The sequence below is a fragment of the Tinamus guttatus genome, unplaced genomic scaffold (genome assembly GCF_059628265.1).
Source record: "Tinamus guttatus ecotype Peru unplaced genomic scaffold, ASM5962826v1 Tinamus_guttatus_pri_ptg000314l, whole genome shotgun sequence".
Lineage (NCBI taxonomy): Eukaryota > Metazoa > Chordata > Aves > Tinamiformes > Tinamidae > Tinamus > Tinamus guttatus.
The window spans coordinates 2,327,501-2,350,931 of record NW_028288848.1 but is presented as its reverse complement, the minus strand read 5'-3'; the positions used below and the strand labels follow the sequence as shown (position 1 = coordinate 2,350,931).

General features: G+C 36.5%; 1 protein-coding gene across 5 annotated transcripts in view; it reads left to right on the top strand.

Annotated features, from left to right (window-relative positions):
* Positions 1 to 23,431, top strand: part of VTI1A (vesicle transport through interaction with t-SNAREs 1A) — a 256,720-nt gene that overhangs the window by 39,703 nt on the left and 193,586 nt on the right. For 3 of the 5 annotated variants that reach the window (XM_088528626.1, XM_088528628.1, XM_088528630.1), the window contains exons 4-5: positions 15,033 to 15,110; positions 20,803 to 20,823. In XM_088528626.1, the coding sequence (XP_088384752.1) occupies positions 15,033 to 15,110; positions 20,803 to 20,823 (99 nt within the window). The remainder of the gene's footprint in view (positions 1 to 15,032; positions 15,111 to 20,802; positions 20,824 to 23,431) is intronic. The other 2 variants (XM_088528627.1, XM_088528629.1) reach the window with 1 other exon arrangement.

The following is a 23,431-nucleotide window of genomic DNA, read 5'->3' as shown; positions in this document are numbered from 1 at the left end:
TTCATACTGAGATTGGATTATCTGATACAAGCAGGGGTGAAGGTCAGTCACTGGATATGGTATTTCTGAAAATGTATGCAGGACTTGGAGAGCAAAGGGAAAGAGAGGAATAGGGAAGGTGACCATCTTACAACTTATTGTACCAAATCTGATGGAAATGTCCATCGAGATTTGTTTAGGTTAATACTGGTGGTACACAGTAAAATTTAGTTTGTTTGGCTGTTGTAGGGCTGAGGGTGAGAAGTTAAGTTGTTGTAACTGCAGTTGAACTCAAGGCTCCATGAAGGATCTGTATATTTAAGAAAGCAAATTCGAAGGTGATGTGGCTGTTCTTTTTTTTTTTTTTTTTTTTTTTTTTTTTTTTTCTGAAAAGCCAGGTTTTCCCTATTTTGGTCACATTAATTACTTTCCTAATGCCTTGTATTTAAATCATTTATATGCAAATTATTTAATTAAGATAGAGGTTGAACTGTGGGGCCTTGGTGTTTCACTACTTCCTTTTGTTCCAATTCCTCAAACTGAAACAATTCCAGCCAGTGAATGTATAGTCAGGATCTTCTTTCCTACTCGGTGTCAGAGGAGTGGCGAGTTATTCAGTGTTATCATCTATAAACCTGAAAATGCGGGTTGGAGTGTCTGCTTCCTTACAGCACAACTTCTCATTCTGTGTAATCCAAAATGAAGAAGGGAGAATTTTGTGTTCTGTTGTGAAGGTTGTGGATACTGTCTTGGTGTTGAAGGGCTTGAAGTTAAGCTTTGCTATACAGAAGACTCCCTTTTCCATACTCTTTTCATTCCTATCCTTAAAAAAGAAGGAAAAAGAGCCAACATTTTGATGTGTTTTAGATCCATTTTTTTTTTTTCCTGTGTAGAATGTCAAAAGTCTCCATTCTGTGGAGATGCTTTGAATGAGGTGGTCAACTGGAACTTAATTGGAAGTCTTGATAAGTTTGGAAGTTTTCACTGCAAGATGTTTCTGGCACTGGAAATGAAGCTGATGAAGAGGCATTAAAAAACAAGTTGTGGATATCTGATCTGAACATAGTGCAGGCAAGGAGGGTGGAGTGATCTTAAACCATAACTAAGGGGCATTGTGAGAAAAGCTACCTCTTTAATCTTTAAAATGGGCAAGCTGTATTGATCAGGGTTGGTGTCTTTTGAGCTTGCAGAAGACAAGACTGCAGATGCTTCTGTGGAAGGACTGATATTACTGGGATCACGTGCCTGTGAGCAGCTGTAAGTCAACCTGGCTACCTGTCATGTCCCTTTCTGAGAGCCAAAAGATCTGTGACACAGAGGGAACCACTGGAAGGTGCTGAAAGAAGATTACTCTGTTGCAGACATTGTCCAAGGAGTTTTCCAAAAAATTTTTGACAAAATGTTTAACTGCATTCAGCAAACTAGATCAACTTTTGATTTTCCACCTTGTTCTTATGATGACCAGCACTAGATATGAGGAGAGAAGCTCATGCAGACATTTGCAGAGCAGATTCATACACTGATTTCACATATTTTGTTTAGAATTTTTTTTCCTGTTGGAATATATGAAGAAGTCATATAGTATGCTTGCATCTCTTTAGAGGTATGGATTTTTTTTGTTATTCTTTAAGTATTTATCCTTGACCATGATGAAATAGGTTGAGATTGTGCTAAAGAAAAGCACTGAAGCACAGGTGTTAACCATGAAATTGTTTTTGTTACCATAATCAAACAATTGAGATATGAGACATAGAGTTTGTGGAAGTTGTAGGGTGCCTTTTGGCAAGCCAAAATTTGGCAAGCCAGTTTCCTCTCAAGAAGTTGTCTTTTTAGCATCTGGTATATTTACAGTTCTTGGTTGTAATTAGTAGTAAAATCATTTTCACTTTATCAATTCTATTGACGACCTTAAAATGAGGGGAAGTGTGTGATTTGTGATGGTTTCTTACCCTCTGCCTTTGTAATCACTGTGTACATAATGTAAAAGATGGAATGACACAACACAAATTATCTTACTTAAAAATAATTGTCTGCTTTCGGTTTTTACTTTTGTAGTATTAATCATTTTCTAAGAGCGAATTAGGCTTTTTCTATAAATTGTATTAGTATTCAGGTAGTTAAAAGATTATTTACTTTTTACTTGGTTTCGTGCACTTTTTCTATTAGCTTAGCTATTAGTGATATTTGTTCAACAAGGTGGTATTTTTTTCAAATAAGCTTACTAGTTGTCTATTTTGCAGTATGATTTTATATTCTTTTTTCTAGGATCATAATTTCTAACATAAGAAATTAGAATCATGAAGAAAAGATTGCAGCTTCTTTCATCAGTTGGCCAAAAAGCTGCAATGAAAGTGAGCAAGCTCTTAACTGAGTTAAAAAGGAAAACAAAAGAATATTGAAACAGTAAGGTTAAAAACTTATTTAGACAAATTTCATTCTAATTAGCTTACAAGTGAAAGTTTCTTTTTTGAGGACTGTAATCCATGAAAGAAAAATAACTCCGAGTTCAAATGCTAAGGTCTCTGTAGCGTACTACCAAGTTTCAGAGAGAAACTGTTCTCAAGGTCTTTTCATGAATGGTGTGTTATGGAATGGGGTCACTCGACAAGGAATAATTACAGAGTGATCAGAAGATTTCTTTGAAAACATTGTGCTAGACCTTCTGTGTGATTTGTGGAAGAACAGAAATCAGTTTTGCTCCGAGGGTGGGCTAACAAAATGTATTGTGTTTTTGCAGCTACTTCTATCTTTGCCACGAAGATGCATGCATCACCTCGGCGGTGCACTCAGCCTCTGCAAGGTCATTGCCTAGAAACCACATCTTGGAGGTGTTAGAAGTACAACATAGTGCTGCACTGTTTGACCAATTGCAAGAGTTTAGTTTTGAACTCTAATGAGTCTTTGCTCATCTCCTGTCGTAGCATTGCCAGTTGTTAGAGGTACAATCAAAGAGGAATTTATTATTTATGTACTCTTAAACTTATTTGTATTATTTTTTGCTGCTGTATTTTATTTGTACTCAGCCAGTTCTGTTTGCTTTACAGCACAGAGTTGCTATGAAGAATTAATTTGAGGAATATATTTTTGCCCTTTATATAGTGTTTGTACTTAAGATCTGTGATCTACAGTAATTCTTATTCATTTGGAATATAGTAATTTGTTCCTGTCAGCACAGGGACTGGTTTGTTGTTTTAAATTGCTGACTTTTGTTTTTGCTGGCATGCTCCCCAATACAAATCGAGCATCTGACAAAAATCTATTTGTATGATGGCTCAATCTAGATAGGGGCTCTCTGTTGCCTAACAGAACAATTTTGGGTCCCCAAGATAAAAGTTGACTGAATGCCAAGATTTTAGCAGGGCTTGTTTGTGCTGATAACAGAGGTAATCCATATTCCTCAGGTCTGTAAATCAAACAAAGAAGAAATGTGTATGTGCACCCTCCTCTTGAAGATAGGGGCCGGTAGTTTCTTCATAATAACAACTGGAGCCATCTAACCCCCGAGAACAACAGCAAGCTGACACAAGGGATACTCCCATGTGAAATTAGAGAGAAAAATCTGAGACAAATTGAGACTGCTTTCTCTCCTCCCTTAGCAGATAGTGCCCAAGTAAATGACTCTGTCGATCTGATTGGCTGCTCTTTTTGGAAATTTATGTTCTGGGTTTTTGTCGCTTTTAACCTAATTCAGATTATTATGGATCAACTTTTCAGTCCTATACAGAGGAGCAGGAAATGTCACCGCTAGACTTTGGCAGTGCTTTCTAGGCTGATATAGAGGATGCAGCATCCTTAGAGGCTGTCTATGGAAAACTTGTTTGGGTTTTCATGGATGGAATAAATGGTGCTTGTATTTAGGAAAACACGTACTGATTCCTAATGGCCCCTTCAATGGTAATTTCAGGATAAAATACGAAGACAAAATATCCTCTTTCTAATGAGACTGTTTTATCAATACCATGAAATACAAACTAGAAGTCTTAGTGACCTAGTAAGCACTTTAAAAAACAAATAGGTTTTAAAATGCGAGAGTCAGACATTTCTGATTCTCTAGGTACTTGACATTTTCCCTCTCAGATGAGCATATTCCCCAAGTCATCTGCAGGCATCGACACAGCCCACACATATTTATGTGTAGAATTGCCTATGTTTTGGAGTTACAGCTCAGGTGTCACTCTTGTGGTTTACTGCAGTGTAAGTTGTTTTTCTTCAATTGACAGCCAGACAAGCCATGTGTTGTAGTCAGGAAGACTTCTTTCCCATTGCTGTGTGTTACTCCTGGAGTTTCTTTATGAGCAAGTTGTATATACTTTGGTATATACTTTGCTGACTTTCTCAGCATATTTTGTATATTAAATCAGTGTGGGCTTAAATGAGGATTTTTTGTAGACATATCTATTAGCTAATACCATACCCATTTACTTAAAAATATTTCCTGAAAGACCCTAATCCTTGCTCATTTCTCACGTCTCTATAGATTGACTGATCTGTTTGATTCAAACCCTATGATCATGCCTTTTTTTTTTTTTTTGTGCCATGCAAAATCTAGATAATGTCATTAAATGAAAGCATAGCAAGTTCATAATAGAGCCTGTTAAAGATCAGCTGGAACTATGTTTTCATTTGTTCTTGATCTTTCAGAATGAAACACATCCTATATATTGGATTCCTTCTTTCTTTTTGTTGAACTTTTTCCATCTCTTTTGGAAATGTGTTTTAACAAAACACCTCCGGTGTTCCAACTGATCTTCAATGAATTTTTAGAACAAGAGTATATTGATAGATTTTCCTTATTCTGTTGTCAATAAATGACCTTCTATGGTCAGAGTCAACAGGTCTTCTAATATCTTAGGTCATGCAAAATAATGTACACATTGTTCAAAAAAAGTTTAAGCTGTCATCTAGCAATCATATGAACTCTTACATGAAGTCACTACTTCAGCTGTCTTAGAAATTCTTGTGATCTTGTTTGTAAGGGATGCTGTTCTCCTATAGTAAAGTGAAGCTGCTCATAGTAGCAGTGAGTGACGTAGTTGAGATGCAGTGGCAATGAAACCAGCACGGACTCCATGAGGTGGCTGCTGATGTTCATTCTGGAGCATTTGGTACCACGTGAGAGCTGAGAGGAAGGCTGGAGAAGACCCAAACATTGAGCAGAGTGAAGGGATCACTAGGATGGAAGGAGACAAGCAGCAGATAAGAGGGACCAGCCAAAGTGCTGGTGAGAAAGGGAACAGTATATGATGACTCATCACTCTACTTGAGGAAAGAGATGACTATGCTGAGAAAGCAAGTGATAAACTGGGAGAAGAAGCTACAAACTGTGAAAGGTTTAGCGTGGAAGATTGGTGTGTTATACAGGAGAAAGAGTGGCACGAATGAGATCTTTTGTGCGTTCATTTTTAGGTTGAAATTTCAACCTGAAATTATTATATAAATTGAGCCTGTCGCTGAAGAGTTAGGAATCAGGAGCCAAAGAAGTGTCTTGCTATTGGTCTTTTTTTTTTTTTTCCCCACCCCTTCCAGTCTTTCCATTGTTTTTGTGTTGATTTTGTGCATGTGGTTTGTGTCTTGGAGTTAGAAGTACTATGTTTTTCATATGCTGTAAAACTTTCATTCTCTTGGTACCAGATCATCTTTATTTGATGCTAACAGCTTTGTTATACCTGATGTTTTCCTCCATGCAAGAACAGCTGGTGGGGTGGAGGGACAGATGTTTGGTCAAATGGTGCTGGTCCTTTCTTGCAGTTCAAAGGAACAGAGCAGTTATGTAATATGACTATTGAGCCTTTTTTTTTTTTTTTTTAACCAAGTAGTTTGAGTATTTGCTACAGTTATTGAGAGTCTGGGAGTTGAAATTACATTTATGATCATTTATTGGAAATCGTTATTTGTAGTGAAGTTCACCCTGTGAAGCTGTTGGAGAATCTCTGGATTAAATTCACATTGTTAATGTGTGCCCTGTGGAAGAGATGTTACAGTGTTCTGTGATATAAATGAATTTCTTTTGATATTGGTAATGATGAATTTGATAATTCTTGGGAGTTTCACTTGAGTTTTGCCCAAATGAAAACCATGTTAATTTTTGTGTTTAATCTTTGCCCTACTACAGAGATCTGAGCATCTTTCACAATTTTCATGTGCATGAGTGTTTGTTCATTTCCTTTTAAATAAAAAATTAAAGGAAAGGATTATGTAAGCTGTAACTACCAAGGTTTTAATAAGTGTGAAGACCTTGTGTTTCAAGCTCAGGAAGTCCCTAAATTGTTGATCATCAGAAATTGGAAGCATCTAGGAATGAGAATTGCTCTAGACCTGCTCTGCTCCCAAGATTTCTTCTTGGTATCCGTTAATAACCACTATAGGAAGCAATATAATTCCAGACTAATTAGAGTTTTGACAGATACAGCAGTTGTCTTTATATGTGGGGTTATCCTTACTGCTCTCATTGCACTGTCCTGACAGTGAAAGTGTAAGTAGCTATAAATAAGATCAATAGAAATATGAAAGTGTTGTTGGAGAATGCATAAGAACAGGCACAAAACAGAAATGTATCTTGAATATAACAGTATATACTGAAAAATGAGTTGCTGTCTGTGCTGGGGTTTCTCGTTATTGGTATCTTCGTCCTCTTGGAAGTAGAATCTATGATTATGCTACACATAAAGAGAAGACGTAAGTTAGCTGAAGTCTGTCTGTCAGACACTTTAAATATTAAAGGTTTTGTATGGTTATGATGCCTTTCTGTTATACTGTGCTGAGAGGTTTAGGGCTCACATTTTGAAGGATTAAACCCAGGAGGCAGTTGTGTTTTTTTTTTTGTTTGTTTTTGTTTTTTTTTGTTTTGTTTTACAGAGATGCAAAATTTTTTCATCCATTTTTTACCCTATCTATAAGAAAGGAATATTTGTTATAAATATTTGGACTGGACGGGGAAGACTAAGGGATTCAAATGAAGAGGCAGGATAAAAAGCAGGACTCTAGATAGATAAATTATAGGTAGTGGATTAGTTATTGACTTTTATCTCATAGTGTAAAGCAAGAACTGCTAATCATCAGCTTGTGATAAAATTAGAAAAAGCCATGCCCAAGCTTTGGACTAGCATTTTATCATATTGCTATTGATTTAACACAGCATGAAACAACTGGTTCTGTCCCAGTAGTTCTTGGCTGTTGCTTGGTAGGGAGCTAGAGAGGTACAAATTTACTCCTCCTTCAATCTGCTGCAGAGTTCAAAGACTAATTGTGACCATTTAACTACTAAAATGATTAAACTCAGGAAATTTCTCTCTTTTTAAACAAGATATTGTGTCTGTGACTAAGCACACATGAACTGGAAGGAAGAAAAGGAAGCCCAGATAAATAATGTCAATACACAAATAATAAAGTCATAAAGCATAAAAAATAAGATCCAAAAAGCAATTTTATTGGGCAATGTTACACAGAGAATATTTCTCATTTTAAGTTTTGTTAATCACTAGTGTTAGCTAATGTGCTAATGGTACAAAAATGTTGTATTGAAATGCTCAAAATGCACGATGTGGGTATGTTTGTATGCCAATTGCCTTAAGCTGTTTTCTTATTTAAGTATTTTCCTCAAGCTTTATTTTATATAATGATGAAGTCAGAAATTGTTTGCTGCTACTGCAATAGACCATGATTATTTTGTAATTTTTTTCTGAATTGGTGTTCCTATAACTTAATTAAAATTGTTCTATCTATTAGTTTCAGGAGTTAAAGATGTGTGTATTTGTATGTGTATACAGATAGCTGTGTAGATATGTATCTCTAAGAGACTGGATATGCTCACTGAAAGAAGGTCATTGCATAAAAACACCATTTTATGCAATAAAAACTATTTTCAGAAGGACCTGCTAAAGTTTCTTTATTCTAATATAGGTCCTATCAGAGTGGTACAATTTTAGATGAGATAATTCAGCTGCCTTGGAAAACAGTTCATTCATCTGCCTTGCCCTCATTCTAACAGTCTTTTGTTAAGATGAAATGAGATGTGTGATTATGCTTTTATTTTATATATGTATTATTTTTTTTTAATCCTTGGAGTTCAGAATGGACAAAACATGTAATTTCTTAGTAGAACTCAACAAAATCATGCTTTTAACCGATAAGCCTAAAAGGCTAAAAAAAATAAGAGCTTCCCTAGTTTTTAACCTCCAGTGAGGTGTCTGGGGAGCGGGAGAGCTGAAAGGGATGATGGCAACGTTCAAGAGTGGCAGCTCTTGAGCCCCACTGCAGCCTTCCCCTGTGGTCGCCTGTCTCTGTGGTACCTGCCTGGGAGAGCACAGGCTGACAAAGACAACCAAGCCACCGGAGGAAGGAAGGAAGGACGGAACGCTGGGACGCGTTTATCTGGGAAGGGAAGGAGCTGGTGGAACGTACCAGCAGATGCCCTGTTGCTGCTAGCAATGGGGACCTAGGGTCTAGATGGAAATGCTGGCTGAAACAAAGGTATTTTAATGATGCTTCTCATTCTGGTTGATCTGATAGCTTTCTCATCCTTTACTGTGGCAGAAGCTAATTAGTTTTATGCTTCCCTAAGGCATCTATCTCTCTGCTTCACTGTCTTTGGGAATGCTCTGCTTAAAGGTTAGTCCTTGTAGTGTAAATATCTTCTACTCTACTTGGATGAAAATATCCCCTTATTTTCATATTCCCAGTTCACCTGTCTGTTGGGCCAAGACACTGGAGTTTGTTTTCGCTTGCCAAGATTTAGGAAACATTTATGTTAATTAGGAACCTCCCACACAGTATTAAGTCTTTGGATCAGAAGATAGTCTGAAATACTTGATCTTGATGCGTAGTCACTACTTGTCCTTTAAAAAGCATTTGACTGCAGTCTAAAGTTATTCATATCTGCAGTGTCTCCTGGAGAAGAGCAGCCTAGTAACATTAGAGGGTATCTTCAGAAATCAGACGTGTTTCTTTTTGTCTACTCGAGTGAGATTCGGACTGAGAGTGAGACTCTCCAGGATTTGATGTTTCTTAAGCGGTCATACCGACATTCTTAAACACTTTTCACATATCTGCACATCTACATGAATGCAAGTTGAGGACCAGTTCATCTGCCAGAGACACCGATTTAGTGTTGGCTGTTCCTGCTCTTTTCGCCATGCTTTTTTATTGCTCTCACAGCCTAGTGCCCTTTGTGCCTTCAAGCCAATGTTTGCTGTGTGTGTGTGAAGTGAAAGGCCACTCACATAACCCAACCCTGGAACCTGTTTTAACAAGCTAGGCTGTCTGGCTAGTGTTACAACATCCACATGCTGCTCATTTGGAGGCGAGAGGCTTTTGCAAAAGGTGAGGCTAAGGAGGAAGGAACTCAAATGGTCTCATGTACTCTTTAGGGGAGCCTCCATTGACTGAATAAGAAAGTTGGTTAATTTAGCCAACAAAATAGATGTGTAAAGGTAGGTTTTGTTTTTGTTTATTTTTCCTTGTCTAAGTTATTAACATGAAAAAATAGAGCTCACCTGAATATTGGCTGGTTTTGTGAATAGAGATGTCTTTTCCCGCTAGCAGTCATCTTTGTTAGTAACAATTCTCTCACAGGTCATCTGTTTCCAGCCCCAACTACAACACATACAATCTAGCAAGTTGTTTAAGCAACAGCCATATTGGTGACATACATGGTCCACTGGTCATGAGTTTGAGATAGTTTTGTTGGCAGAAGCTGCGTGTTCACTACCAGCATAATACGGTGCATCCTCGTGGGGGCTGGCTTGACCTTCCTCCCTGCCCTCACTCCATAATGAAACTGAAAGTGCGTTTGATGATGATTATTGAAAAGAACATTTATAGACCTGTGACTTCTGTTTAAAAGGGGTGATACCATCTCAGCATTAATTTCACATTAGCCCTTATCACTTGGTTTCTTGCAGTTCTTGTAGGAGGCCAACTACATTTGGCAGAGTGTTGGAATACAAGTTTTTAAGTATACATTTTCTTGCACACTTGCTTGCAATCTTTTTTGTGCATGTGAGAAGAGAGAGGCAAGCCTGAGAGTGACCTAGGCATGGGCCTAGGAACGTGTATGATTGGATGGAGTCTTTTGGACTGTTTTATAGGGTTTGCAGAATAGTTTTTCTTCAGCCAGAACGGTCATCTGTGATTTTTAATTTTCACATAAATGCTTGAAAGTCCAGTTTACATTGCATCTTATATTAGTGCTCTGTAATCAGTTTCTTTCTCCTTAGTTGCAGTCTGAAGTGTCTTAATCTGTTGTTTACGGATCATGGATACAGTGAAATGTAAAAGTTTTGAAAATTGAAATTGGAACACAATTTTGGAAACAATTTCTATTTTATTTCTTGACAAAGTGTTCTTGTGCTACTGTTTATATAAAAGCTTTAAAGATGTTTAAGGCGGGTCACGTTCTTAATATATGTTTGTTAAGCTTTTTTCATTTTAGCTCAGCAAAAAAATTGTTTAAGCATATATATATATATATTCAGAAAGGTAGAAGCAAAAGTCTAGACTCAGCAGTATTGAGCAATCTGTTTGAAGAACAAGCCACTTTCTTTTCCATCTTTCACTCCAATGCTCAATGGTTAAACTGACTATTTTGGAAAGAAAACTAAAGAAAATAGAATTTCCTCTTACAGATTATTTCTGGTTATGCTAATCTCAGATATTTATTTACATATAGAACAGGGCCAAACTCTGAAATGGATGCCTGTTTTCTTTTTCTTTCTTTTTTTTTAAGCCATTTATATGCACTAGGAAATACGGATAGGTTTTGTATGAAAACAAATATTTGTGGATGAATAAGCTTTTTCTTTGTTTATACTTTTTTTTTTTTTAAGAAAGGAAAAATCTGTTGAATTTCTCCTTAAAACACTGAGGCTGAAAATGGTGATATTGGGCTGAAAGGGTTAACTGCAGCATTGCTCTGAAACTATCTAGGTTTGGATTCCTTAGCATTTAGGAGGAAAGCTATTCTTTGGTTCAGGTATAAAAATATGTGATACTTTATTTCAATTATTTAGCTGATTGCTGAAAAGAGGGGGCATTGGCTAGTTCTGGCCTTTACTAATGGGAGCACTGCAGAATGTGGATGAGTAATTAAAGTAGAGAATGCGGAAAATTAAGCCAAAATTGAATAGAAGTGAATAAATATGTGTTCTGTTATACAGATGTTGGAGTCAGATTATTTGGGATGCCTTTTCTATCTACATCTTATTTGGTTACCATGTAAAAATCAGTCATATACCATGCAGATTGTTTCTCTTCCCATGCCTTTTCTGTTTTTATGTTGTGATGTAGCTGTATAGGTAGTAATTTAGCAAAATATCCTGTCTGCCAGGTGTGGGAACTAGCTGATTATATTGTAATACCAGATCATTACTTAATTCATATGCAACCTAGCCCAGCACATGGAAAGCATTATAAATCTATTTACAGTGTGGCTGGTCTGATGATAACATTGTATTAAATTCCCAGGTGAGGCAATTTAAGCAATTGCTTTGCCATGTGTAGGCCATGGAAATTAACTTCTCATATGCTTTAGTAATAGGCGAAGTTCATTGTTATGCTCAGATTAGTGGTATAGCAGAATTCTTACAGTCTGGTTACATGTACCCAGCTTCACATGTAGAATCATACAGGGGGGTGGGACTGCAGATCACAGTTCTTAATTAGTTTAAGCTGAGTTAATTCATTTCAATTCTAATTTAGCTGTGCTTGCCCATGAACGCATTCAGATCTATTGGGAAATGTTAAGGCTTGGGTCAAGTAGACAGATTGTTTAAAGCCAAATTGCCAGACAGAACTGAGCAAGTGTATCTGTTTGAACAGGGCTTTAAGAAAATCACCCAATCAGTATGCAAAAATCCTGTTCATAAACCAAGTGAGATCTGCCTGGAATCAGAAATTCTTCCCTCTTGGAAGGTCTGGGCATTGTAGTACATTTAAAGCAGCTCCGGAAACTTTCTCTGTCTTGAAGTTGTTGGGGAAAGTAGCTTAACCATTTTGTGCGTTTGTGTGCTCATGTGTACACTGCTTTTGAATGCAAACATGTATACTTACATATATATGTGTGTGCTTAAGACTTTTTGTGTACGTATATTTGCAAGAAACTAAAATACAAGATATAGTTTCATATATACCAGACCTTTACATACAAAAAAACTGCATAGAGAAGCTCTCAAACCTATACTGAGCTGCCCAGAAAATGCACTGCATTACAAACTCTGTAAAGCTTCTGTCTTTTCTAGAAACATACATATAAAGTACCAGTAGACAGTGGTAACTGACAACTAAGACTAAAAATGTTGACAATTTCTTGATTTGCCTGGTTAGCTTATGTATAGAAGTCATTAACTATTTATAAAATGCATTATGAATTGGGTTCCTTCAAACTGTAGCAGTGTGTGTGACATTTCCAGCTCAAACTATCATTCTTGCACTTGGCTAAAGTACATATTTATAAACAGCTGATAGTTATGAACTAAAAAAATCTAAAAAAATTAATTTTGAGGTCAGATGAACTGTTTTGTTATCACTAATTTCGATAGCTACATTTGAAAGTATTAGCAGTGTTGCTTTAATAAAAATAAGAATAGTAATTGAAAATACCAATATATTGATATTTTGGACAAATCCTGAAAGAACAAATGAACATTTTAGTTCAAAGGCCTTTCCTTTTATATTATTGATTCATTTGGTGGTGAAACTGTGATCAAAAGTAGTATCAAATTATTTATTGATTCTGGCAAAGAGTTACATCTAATTGTAGTCAAAGGGTTATTTCTTTTAATATAATTGCTGATTTTCAAATCATGACAGATCATTGCAATAAAAGAACAATGATACAAATATACTTATTAAATTCAGTGATGATGATATGAAGCATTTTAAAAAGCCTTTAAAAATTGTATTGCTGCTAGAGTTTTTTTTCTTTCTCATGGAGAATATTCTTACTTTTTTTTTTTGCATGCAATCTCTTATGAATGAAAATACCAGCCAGTTAAATCATTTCAAATAAATGATGTGTAGCCAAGGACCATGTCAGTCTGTACATATAATTAGACAAGTTGTTCACTGGAGAACAAGCTCATGAAATGTTGTGTTCCCCATTTCAGCCTAATAATGACAAATATGTTTAACACTACCAAAATCAATGAGACTGAGTCGTGTTGTGAAATGGAGAGAGACTGCACAGTTGAACTGCTGGACTTTAAAAGGGGAGATTGGATCTTAATTGAAAAAAAAAAAAGATTAGATATTTATTGGCATGTATTTGTAATTTCTTCCCTTGTTTGATGTTTATCAAATAAAAATAGGAAAATAATGTAATTGAGCAATCTATGCCAATTTGTTGGCTTTTTGGTGAAAAAAGAGAAAAACAAAACCTATCTCCATATGATATTCTTGCATACTGTGGAGTGTTTTAGTCCCCCATAGTGATGAAATGAATAATTTAAACAAGCAGCTCTGATACCACAGCCTGTTTAAAGGTTCTCATTTCCTTTAATGCTGTAGACTACTTTTGCTTGGTTAGTATGAAACTGCGACAGCCGAGATCTCCAAAAGATTTGGCACAATTCAGCTCTTGTAGTAGGTCCCTGGTATGCTGTGTCCTTGCTCTGTACAACTGTAGCTTTGCTATATAATCTAGTGCTGAGCACGAGCACCTGAATCACGTATTGGTGAGCACTGTAACACTGATGCTGGTAATAAAGGGCATACTTGAATGGCAGAAAATAAAAAGCTGAATTGTGTTGCTCTGAGATGAGCAGTACCAGGCTAACTCAACTGCTAGTTTTCTAGTGGAAATGGTGACCTACTTTCAACTGCTCATCACAACAGTAATAAATTTCTCTGTGCTCTGTGTAATTTCCAGTGAGCTGATTTCTGTGTCCTAGACCTAAGTACATTTTTTGACATGGTTGTCCATTTAGGAAAGGTTTGAGGAAGGATTTGTTTTTGCTGACTTTCCACTATGAGTTGTTTCCACGGAGTCATGAGGGCATCTCCAAGCAATAAAGAAAGGCCTTAGTCCTGGTATGTGCTACCCTTGAGTTTCTTCCTCTCATGAAGAGTAAAACTTATCATAATCATCCTCAAGAAAACAAAACAAAACCAAATTATTAAAAGTCCTTCCTGTCTTTTAATGGTGAACATAGCTGTTTTTTAGTCACATAACTCTTCTATTTGGCCAACACAGGAACTACAAACTGAGCTATGGTCTGTTTATGAACTTCCCTGTTGTCCTGTTGATCACTGTGCTACTTGGGTAATTTTCAGTGACTTCCTTTCAGTTATTCAGCACTTAATCTAATTTAGAATCAACAGCTCTCACAAAATATGGAACTCACAAACTACGAATAATGACTGTCTCGTAACAATCTGATGGATGATTGTCTGTCTCAATTCTGTGGTGTTTCCCCAAACTGCTGTAAACTGATGTTGTACTATGCTGTTGTTCTGTCCCCTTCCTTTTCCACTTGGATTTCTGCTCCTTTCCATGAAGGCCTCTATAGCATTAACAGCATATTTATATTTATTTTATTTATTTATATTTATACATATGTAATTTTAAGTTTTGTCAAATGTGCACTGTTCAAAGTTATCTTGTTGGTATAGGAGAAGCTCGGTCTTCCTTTCCTATTTATTGGCACTGCTGTAGTGTTGGTCTGCGTTCACCCAGCTGGCAAGTATTCTTCAGATGAATGCATTTTTGACCCTCACATGCATTTCTGCAGTGCTTCTGATGTTAGTGTATGTAGCCTCTTAAGATTACCTACTTGTCTGTCCTGAGATCATGTTATCTTGAGTTTTATTTAGGCTACTTTCATTGGTGAAATGCTGAGGATGTGACTCTCTTAGAAATCACACCAAACATGATGAGGTTTTGCCATGATAATTTATCAATGTATGTCAGTTGAAGAACTTATTAAAAACTTTTGCTTGCAGATTTTTTTTTTTATCAAGTAGGTATCCATTAGGGGGCTCCCGAGGTTTAAGATGATCTTCCTTGATACCAATGGCTTCGGAGCTTTACTTCCTCACCCTTTCTTCTTTTTGTTTTACAGAAAAGGTCACGGATCGCCTACAGTGATGAGGTGCGGAATGAGCTCCTAGGGGATGACGGGAATTCCTCAGAGAACCAGGTAGGATGCTAATCAAGAAGCCCTAGTGGGTGGCTGGAGGGTGAAGGAGGTCACTGGCACACTGGGCTTCTCAAGCTGCTCCTTAACAGCATTAGCAACAACTCATGTGGAAGTGATACTGTTTAATGCAAAGCTGGGGTCTTAATCAACTTCAAAATGTTTCTTGGAGATCTTACATTTAACCCTTTAACTTGTGATCACTGTCTGCTATCTTAAAAAAAATCTTTTCTTCTCTTTTCTTTATTATTTAGTACTTAAAAAATAACTTGAAACGCGCTGTTTGCCGACAAAGCCAAGGTCCTCACCTCAAACACATGTACAAGGAATAAAAAAGTACATAATGTAGCTTTGATAATAATGCAATATAATTAAATCAACACTGGCAGGCAAAACAAATGGAAGTGCACTCTTAGAATTAGGCAGTACCCCCACTCAGTTTCCTTGTGTGATTCCTTCTCTAACAGATTTTCTCCTCTTGTAGCAAAAAAACAAGTTGTACTAATAAAAGTAAGCTTTCATAACACATGTGGTACTAGAATGTACAGTGCTATCCACTCCTTTTAATGAAGAAAAGCCTGGTAATCCTGAAGCTTTTTCAAAACTTACATCCACATTGTTGTTCTGAACAATGTTGTTCTGAGGATCCTACTAGTTTCCTGAACATTATAGAGAGGACATTATATTCAGGGGACTTAGACCTGTTAATATTTTTTTTAGTGGTAAAACCTGTTTGGCAAGTTCTGAAAACAGTTTTCTGGTGGTCTTTTATTTACTTTTGCTTGTTTGTTGTCTTGAAAATAGTTTTCTTTCTCTTAGCAGTAATCAAATCTATGGGTTAGAAGCTTGTTGAAAGTTTGCTTAAATATGAGACTCCCTCTTCTGGAGAGACAGAATTTAAATTACTTTGGTAGCCTAACTGAAGCTTGAGAAATGCAATATTAAACATGGAAACAGAATGAAGTCATATTCTGAAATTTTTAGTATCTTCTACCTTCAGTGTAAATTTCACTGTGGATAGAAAAAAAGAGTAAGGCTCCAAGACTTATCCTAGTACAATTAATTTTAAAACAAAGACCCCTTAAGCCCTAATCTTATACAGCATTTTAAATGTGCTGTACAATTAAGTTTTAAATCCTGTAATGGACTTTAATGCATATATTAATAAAATTATATGCAGCATACAATTTATCTGTAAATGTAGGACTCTGTAGTGTATAGCAGCTCTAAAGTCCATGCAAAGAAGAAGATATAAAAGATAATGATCATCTTGTATATTATAGCAAGGAGTTTTGCAAAATTTGAGTAGAGGAAGAATTTTGTATCCCCAAATAATTTATTTATGGCAAGGATAGTTTTAGGGAAAAGACTTTCATATTTTGTTTTACTTCTTTTAAGATGCTGCTGTTTTTGTGTTTCAAGAAAAATGTGTGCAATTTCTGACATAAAACTGTAATTGTAATAAGCTTTATTTAGAATATATTATGTGTAAGGATGAGAATTTTTTTATGAAGAGTGTCTAAATAATTGGTTCACATGTGCACCTTTTGTGAGTTATGATCTTTTTTCTATAGTTGATGGAAGAAACGTGGTTTCATCTTAAGGAATCACATCATCAGGATACTTTTTCTGTCATTTGTTAACATGAAATTTTTTTTTCAAATGATTGCTTCTTAAATGGAGGAAAAGTTGGGGTGGTAAGGGAGTCTTTTAGGGAATTAAAATTTGGTGTTTTACACCCGTACTTTATTCTGAACTGTTTTTTTTTGACCTGAAGAATGTTACAAAATATCACTATAATTTCTTCGAAATATGTGAAGGCCAGCTGTGTAGTATGTTGTTCCAGTAATCAACCCCTAAATCTTCTTCTTACAAAATGTCATGATTTATATTTGAACTTCTCTTCTATACATATACTTGTGGGTACAGCAGCCAAGTGCCAACTGAAGTCGAACTTACCAGTGGGTGCAGCTCTCCAGATTACATGTAAGGTTTGGGTACTTAAACAAGGATCATGTTATATCTCCCTGTTTAATCTAGTAGCCCACTACCATACTTTCATTCCTACACTTTTTTATATCAATAGAAAGCTTGGACTGGACACAGAAAATGTGATCGAGTATTACTCATAGCCACATAAAATGTTGGAAGCTATTTCCAATGCTTGCTTTGATTTTATTTGATGGGGCAAATGGATGGATTGATGGATTGACCCATACCCAACCCTTACAGAACTTCTGTTTCTCACTCAGTTTGGGTGAGGTTAAATTAGTTAAATCAAAGATAATTCTGTTCTGATTCTGGCTCCAACTTGGAGGGGGAATGAGGGGAAGAGAGATTCCTCTTGAAGAAGAGAGATTCTTCTCTTGAAGAAGAAATCATTTGCCAGCTAAGAATTGCTTCTGCAGCTAACCAGAAAGATTTGTAAAATCTATTGGTAAAAATGTTAAATATCTGGTTAGACTTGGGAGTTAACCAAGAGAAACAAAGATAAGAATTGTACAAATTTAGCTGTTTTAGGTATGGTCTCTGTGACCACAGTAAGCATTTCTTTAACTTCTTTTCTGGAAGGAGAAGATAAAAACTTGATATACTTGCCAGTATCAATATATTAAGTAACTAATAATAAATAGTTCACTATGTGAAAAGTACAGTTTGGGTCTGTTCATTCAGCTTCCAACTGTATTTTTTTAATTGAGTTTCAAAGGTACAATTACAGCAAAATACACAAATAAGTTAAAAGTTGTACTGAATATGGTAGAAGTCATAGCAACAAGATTCTACTTGTACTCCCAAGAAGAAAGATTTAAGAATAATTAGCAAAGTGAAGCATTACCAAATTATGCTTACTATCTTTGCTGTTCTTTTCCTCTCCCCTCAATACTTCTATAAGTAGTTATTGTCATGTTTAGGTGATATCTTAGGGTAGAGTTGCCCTATCTAACTAATTGTAATCTTTTAGACAGTGTGTGTAGGGTTAACCCTGAAATCCTCCTGTTCTACCAAAATAGTTCCAGGGATGTACAGTATTAACCACTTTTCTGAAGTACTCAATACTGTTCCTGCCTCTTCCTCAACTATGTTCATTAATCTGCTTAACTAAATTCACACCAGAAGCTTAAATTGCATGTCACACACGCACACACACTGTATATGTGATTTTGTCGTGACCAAATATTTGGTGACTTCTTAATTTCTGACTACAAAGTTCTGATAATATTAGATTTGGGCTTGCTGTGCATAAAGTGTGTCAAACTTCAGCTCCAGACCAGGGGGTGAAGTTGGTCAATTTAATTCCCCAAGATCTAAAGAAGGTCGGTATCATTTCATATAGTCCTGGCAGAGCAGATCATTACCAGACACAAATCTGTTCGTTACATGCCGAGGGTTTATAGCAAAATAAATAGACTGTCATCATAAGTTCAGAAAATTGTGTGTTCGACCCACGATAATGTGTAAAGGGCGTTTAATAGAGTTCAGCATTTATTCGTTATCTATATGCGGACAGAGACGGCACTAGCGTTATCAGCTTTTTTTTAAAAAAAAAAAAAAATCGGTAGTTTTGTGTGTCACGTGACCCGCCTCAGACACGCGCGCGCGCTCGCCGCGGCACAGTTTTGATTTTAGTCACAGCAGAAGGCTTAGCCACCAGAGATTCCACCGGTTCAAACCAGCGTAAACCAGATTTTTTCTTTTTCTTTCTTTTTTTTTTTAGCCTACAAAGGAACAGATTACCTCTTGTTTCCAATTTCAGATCGGGGAAAAAAAAAATCTTTGTTTCAAAAAATATGCTGATTATCATATCCTAAAATGGTGGCGGTGCACAGCTTAATTCTGTTTACAGTCGAGTGTTGAGAGTGATAAAAATACTGGAAAATACTTAAAAATAGAAAAGTAAAGGTAACGCCTTTCCATCAAGAGTATTGTTAAATGGGGGAAAAATGCATCTTTTGTTAATTTGAATGAATATCTTTCAGACAACTTTTTTTTTTTTTTTAAAAAAAAGACCTTTTCCCATTGCTTAGCTTAGCTGCAAATCCTATGCAGAGCTTAAATTCAGCCATGCAGCACAAACAAGATAGAACATTTTTGTTTGGGACCTATTGAAAAAACAAATGTGCAGCATTTTAAAACTCCCATTGATGGGAGCAGGGTGGCAGGCCCAAATGGGCTCTCCTGCAGCAGAGTAGTTTTAAACTTTGGCCCTTTAAGCATGATCGCCAAGTGAAGAATGGTGGCCTCAGAGAGAAAAGATAGCTATGTGATCAACTCCCAGGTCATCTCTTTAGAAAGAGACCTAATATTTGCCTTTTTTGCGGGGAAGAAATGGTGAAGGGCGATCTGGAGAAAGAGCCCAGTTTATGATAGGCCAAGTGCTTGAATTTGTGAGCTGGTTTGGTGGACAGTTTCTAGCAATTCTAGCATTTATCCTGTGTGCTGAAGAGCTGTTTCAGCTTTAGTTCCTGCGGTCGCAGCCTCCCAGTTTCACACAGTTCACTTCCCACTGTGTGTTTTGGGAACGAGAGGAAGCACATGGGCAGTTTTTGCCCGACCGCCTGAAACAAGGGGGAATATTGGAAGTTCTTTTGTTTCCTTCTCGCTGGAGGGACCTGGGCAGGGAACAGTCTCAACTCAGGCACATGGTGGGAATGAGGGTTAGAAAACTGTGGCTGAGGTATCAGCGTTAACTGAGATAATGAAGGAGCCATTATAATTTTGAATTCAGCTGGAATTGGTGAGAGACCTGTATTTTTTTTTTGTAAAGATGCACTCATATGCAGACCTTTTTTTAATTGCAGTTTCTGTTCCAGTCCAAATAATTGATCCGTTTATCTAAATGGAGGGCATGCTACAGCATAGCTCTGGACTCACACTGGGTTTTACTGCATTTTATAGCGAAGCTGCCAGAGCACTGTTATTAATTGTGTTAGATTTACAAGCATATGTTTAAATAAAATCATATACACACACACACAAATACAGTGGTCTAGGATTAAGAACCTGGATTGAGCCTTTTCTGAGGGCAGTCGTGTTTCATGTTGGTCCCTATTCCTTTGTCTTTTCTTAAATATGCTGTGCAATAAATCCAAATTCCGAGCCATTTAGCTAAGCTGCTTTTTTTAACTGAAAAAAAAGGTTGCTACTTCAAGTTCAATCATAAAAATAGATAATATACTTACAATTGCAACTAAGGTATATAAAAATTGGTATACTGGTGACATGCTATAAAGATGCAGTCATCTATTAATAAGTTAGATCTGCTAGTAAAATGAGGAATCAGTTGTCACAACTAAAATATACAGAAAACATTCTGAAAACTTGTATATACAAAACCACTTCAGCTGTACAATCTTCGAAGAGAGGAATAGTAAACTTGTTTTTTTCTTTATAATATAGACTTCTATGAAGTCATTCCCCTTTATTTCATGATGGTGTCTTAGATGTAGTTTAAAAGAGAATTTCACACTATTCTCTTTGTTTAATGTGACAGTGTGAGAAAGTGATCTTTATTCGTTCAAAAAACTCTGCATGTAGTCTATGTTTAGGTTCTTTTAATGTGTTTGTCTGTGATTTTTAAATGCTAAACATGTAAACAGATAAATTGTCAATGTTAATTCTGTATCCTGTCACACAACTGATCTTTCTTTCCTGCCATTTCTTTCCTTTTTATCTTTTTTGTGCGTTCATGTTGCAGTTGATAAAATTACGTGAGGAGGTGAGTACTTTCTTGCTTTTTGTTGTCTAGCTTTCCCTTTAAAGCTGAGTTTCTAAATCTGAAGTAGATCTTTTTGTTCATTGTTGCAGGGAAATCTGCACAAAGCAAAAATATTGATTACATTGCTTTAAAATATTCACTGTTGTGCCTCTTTTTTCCTAATAATTGTATACTTACATGGGAATCTCTAGATCAAACCTTGGAAATTAACATTCTTTGATAGTGGAATTTTTTTAAAGACACTAGAAAAAGAAGAGGGAAAAAAAAACTATTATTTGATCTCTACTAGAATACCATGATCAAATCAGGTACAGTAAAAATTGTGTTTGCATCACGAAATCTTTGATAGGGTAAATATATTTGTACACTGGTATGGAAAGTGAAAGCATTGCTTTGGTTAAAAAAAAAAAAAAAAAAAAAAAGCCTGTGCTGAAACACTATAAAAATTACACAGCATTTCACGATGTTTTCAGTAGGGTGTGAGCTATTCAAATAGCTGGTGTATTATTTTGAATATTGTACACCCACTGAAAACGCACGTAGACTTATGCATACATATCAATACTTATTATTTATTTGTGCATGCTATAGATCTGTAGGTGTAACACTAGAGATCAGTATTCCAGAACACCTTTCTTTCAGTTAGGAAATGATTCATAAATATTTAGAGGAATTTAGAGGAAGTCTGTTTTAATGGGCAATTTCTCAAATATTTCAGTGTGTTTTCTGAAGTTAATATATCCCTCATTACTTACTACTATAGCAAAGCAGGTATTTGAACTGTTTTCCTTTTATTATTTCTCTATGCCACTGCATATAAGGTCTTAGAAAAGTCAACATTAGTTGTAGGTCAAATTTCCGAAGGATTCTGAATGAAGAGTTTCAACTACTAAGTATTTAAACAAATATATATAGAAGTATGAATATTTGAACATGGTGTATTTGTCTGGCATCTTTTTATTGAAATATGTATGCCCAGACATATCAGTAATGAGTACAGAGCTCTGGAGAAGTGGATTTGTAAGCTTTAGGTATGGTGATGACAAAGAATTAGAAAGAATCAGATAAAGGGCAATTAGGGGAATTTCTTAAAAATGCTAAGATGTTTTTGATGTAGAGTATTTCACCAGTCTCCTGAATGTTATATTTTTTTCTTCTTCTCTTTAGTGTGGAGTGGACTTGATTATTGATATTTTGGAGCTGCAGAATAAAACAGTTAAAAATCAAAAAAAAAAAAAAAATCTTGTAACCTCATGAAAGCCCTCCCACCATTGCTGAGGTCCCCTCCCTAATATTTTCATAGTCTCAGTATTTAAGCAGAAGACAACATTATTGCAAAAGGTTGTGCAGCCTGATTGCTGAGGTGACTCTCAAAAGAACAAAGTTCTTTTGCTCATCCCTTTAATAATATCTGCATCTCTGCTCTTGTGCTTGTGCAGAAGAGGGTACTGGGATCATTTTTGCTTGCAAGCAGTGATTGGGATTTTATAAACATAAGCATTCCTAATTTCTCAATTATTCTGAAAAATCAAATTGAAGATAATGAACCAAGATGACACTTAACTACTTTTCTTTTTGAAATAGCTGTGCAGATAAATAGGAAAATTTAGGACTTTACTGCAAAGGGCTGTGATTTGAGAGCTACACTGAACTTATCAGTCAAATTTTTTGAAGCTTATAAATCCTTGCTATCATCTACCTAAAATGTTCATATTTATACTAATTTTATTGGTTCCATTTTTCTTTTTAGCTTCATAAATTGCTTTTCTCATTCTGCATACTGAGAGAGCCAATAGCAAATAGAACTAAAGAGTCATCGTTTTTTCTAGTTTAAAAACGTAAAGGGAGAGAGAGAAATAATTTAGAAAACAATTGTTAACCTTGTCTGTGCTTAGGTGCCCTCTCCATGTTTTATAGGCAGTAATCGTGTTGGTGTTTTTATACTGAGTGCAAAATGCCCATTAAAGTTTAAATGAAGGCTCGTACAGTGAGTCAGGCATAATTCTCAACTCGTCACGTAGTGCAACATCAAGGCATCCCAAATTATAGCTCTCCTAAGGAGGTATGAGCTATCTTAAAAGAAGTAGTGGTTTGCCACACTGTTTGTTGATGAAACCTGCCCTTCCTTTCCCTGCGAGCCGCTATCCTAGCGCACATGCAGCGCACGCAGGTCTACGGAGGCCGCGTCGCTCCGTCCTTTGAGTTCCTGAGATCTCAGCTGGAATCCGGCCCCCACGGAATGACTGAGCCTCTCGTGAGAGCACGCCACGTTGCCAAACTTCCCTCTCCAATTCCTCATAGCAGCTGCACCTGAAGCTCCAAGGTGCTCCGAATCCCCCCGCTCTCTGGGAGCCAGAGATGCTGCGGGAGAAGGGGCTTGGGGAGGGGTAGGAAGCGGTGGAAAGTGTCAGCGGCCCCTGTAGCGCCTTGATTTGGTGACCAAAGGCCAGTGTGCCCCCAAAACCAAACACGGTAAATAACAGCACTGCTTACCGCAGACAGCAGGTTTCGTTAGAGAATGGCTTGGGTGGAAAGGTTCTGAAATCAGGGAAGAAACAGCTTTGAGTTCCTGTTAGCACCAGATTCACAGATCTTTAGTATTCAGATG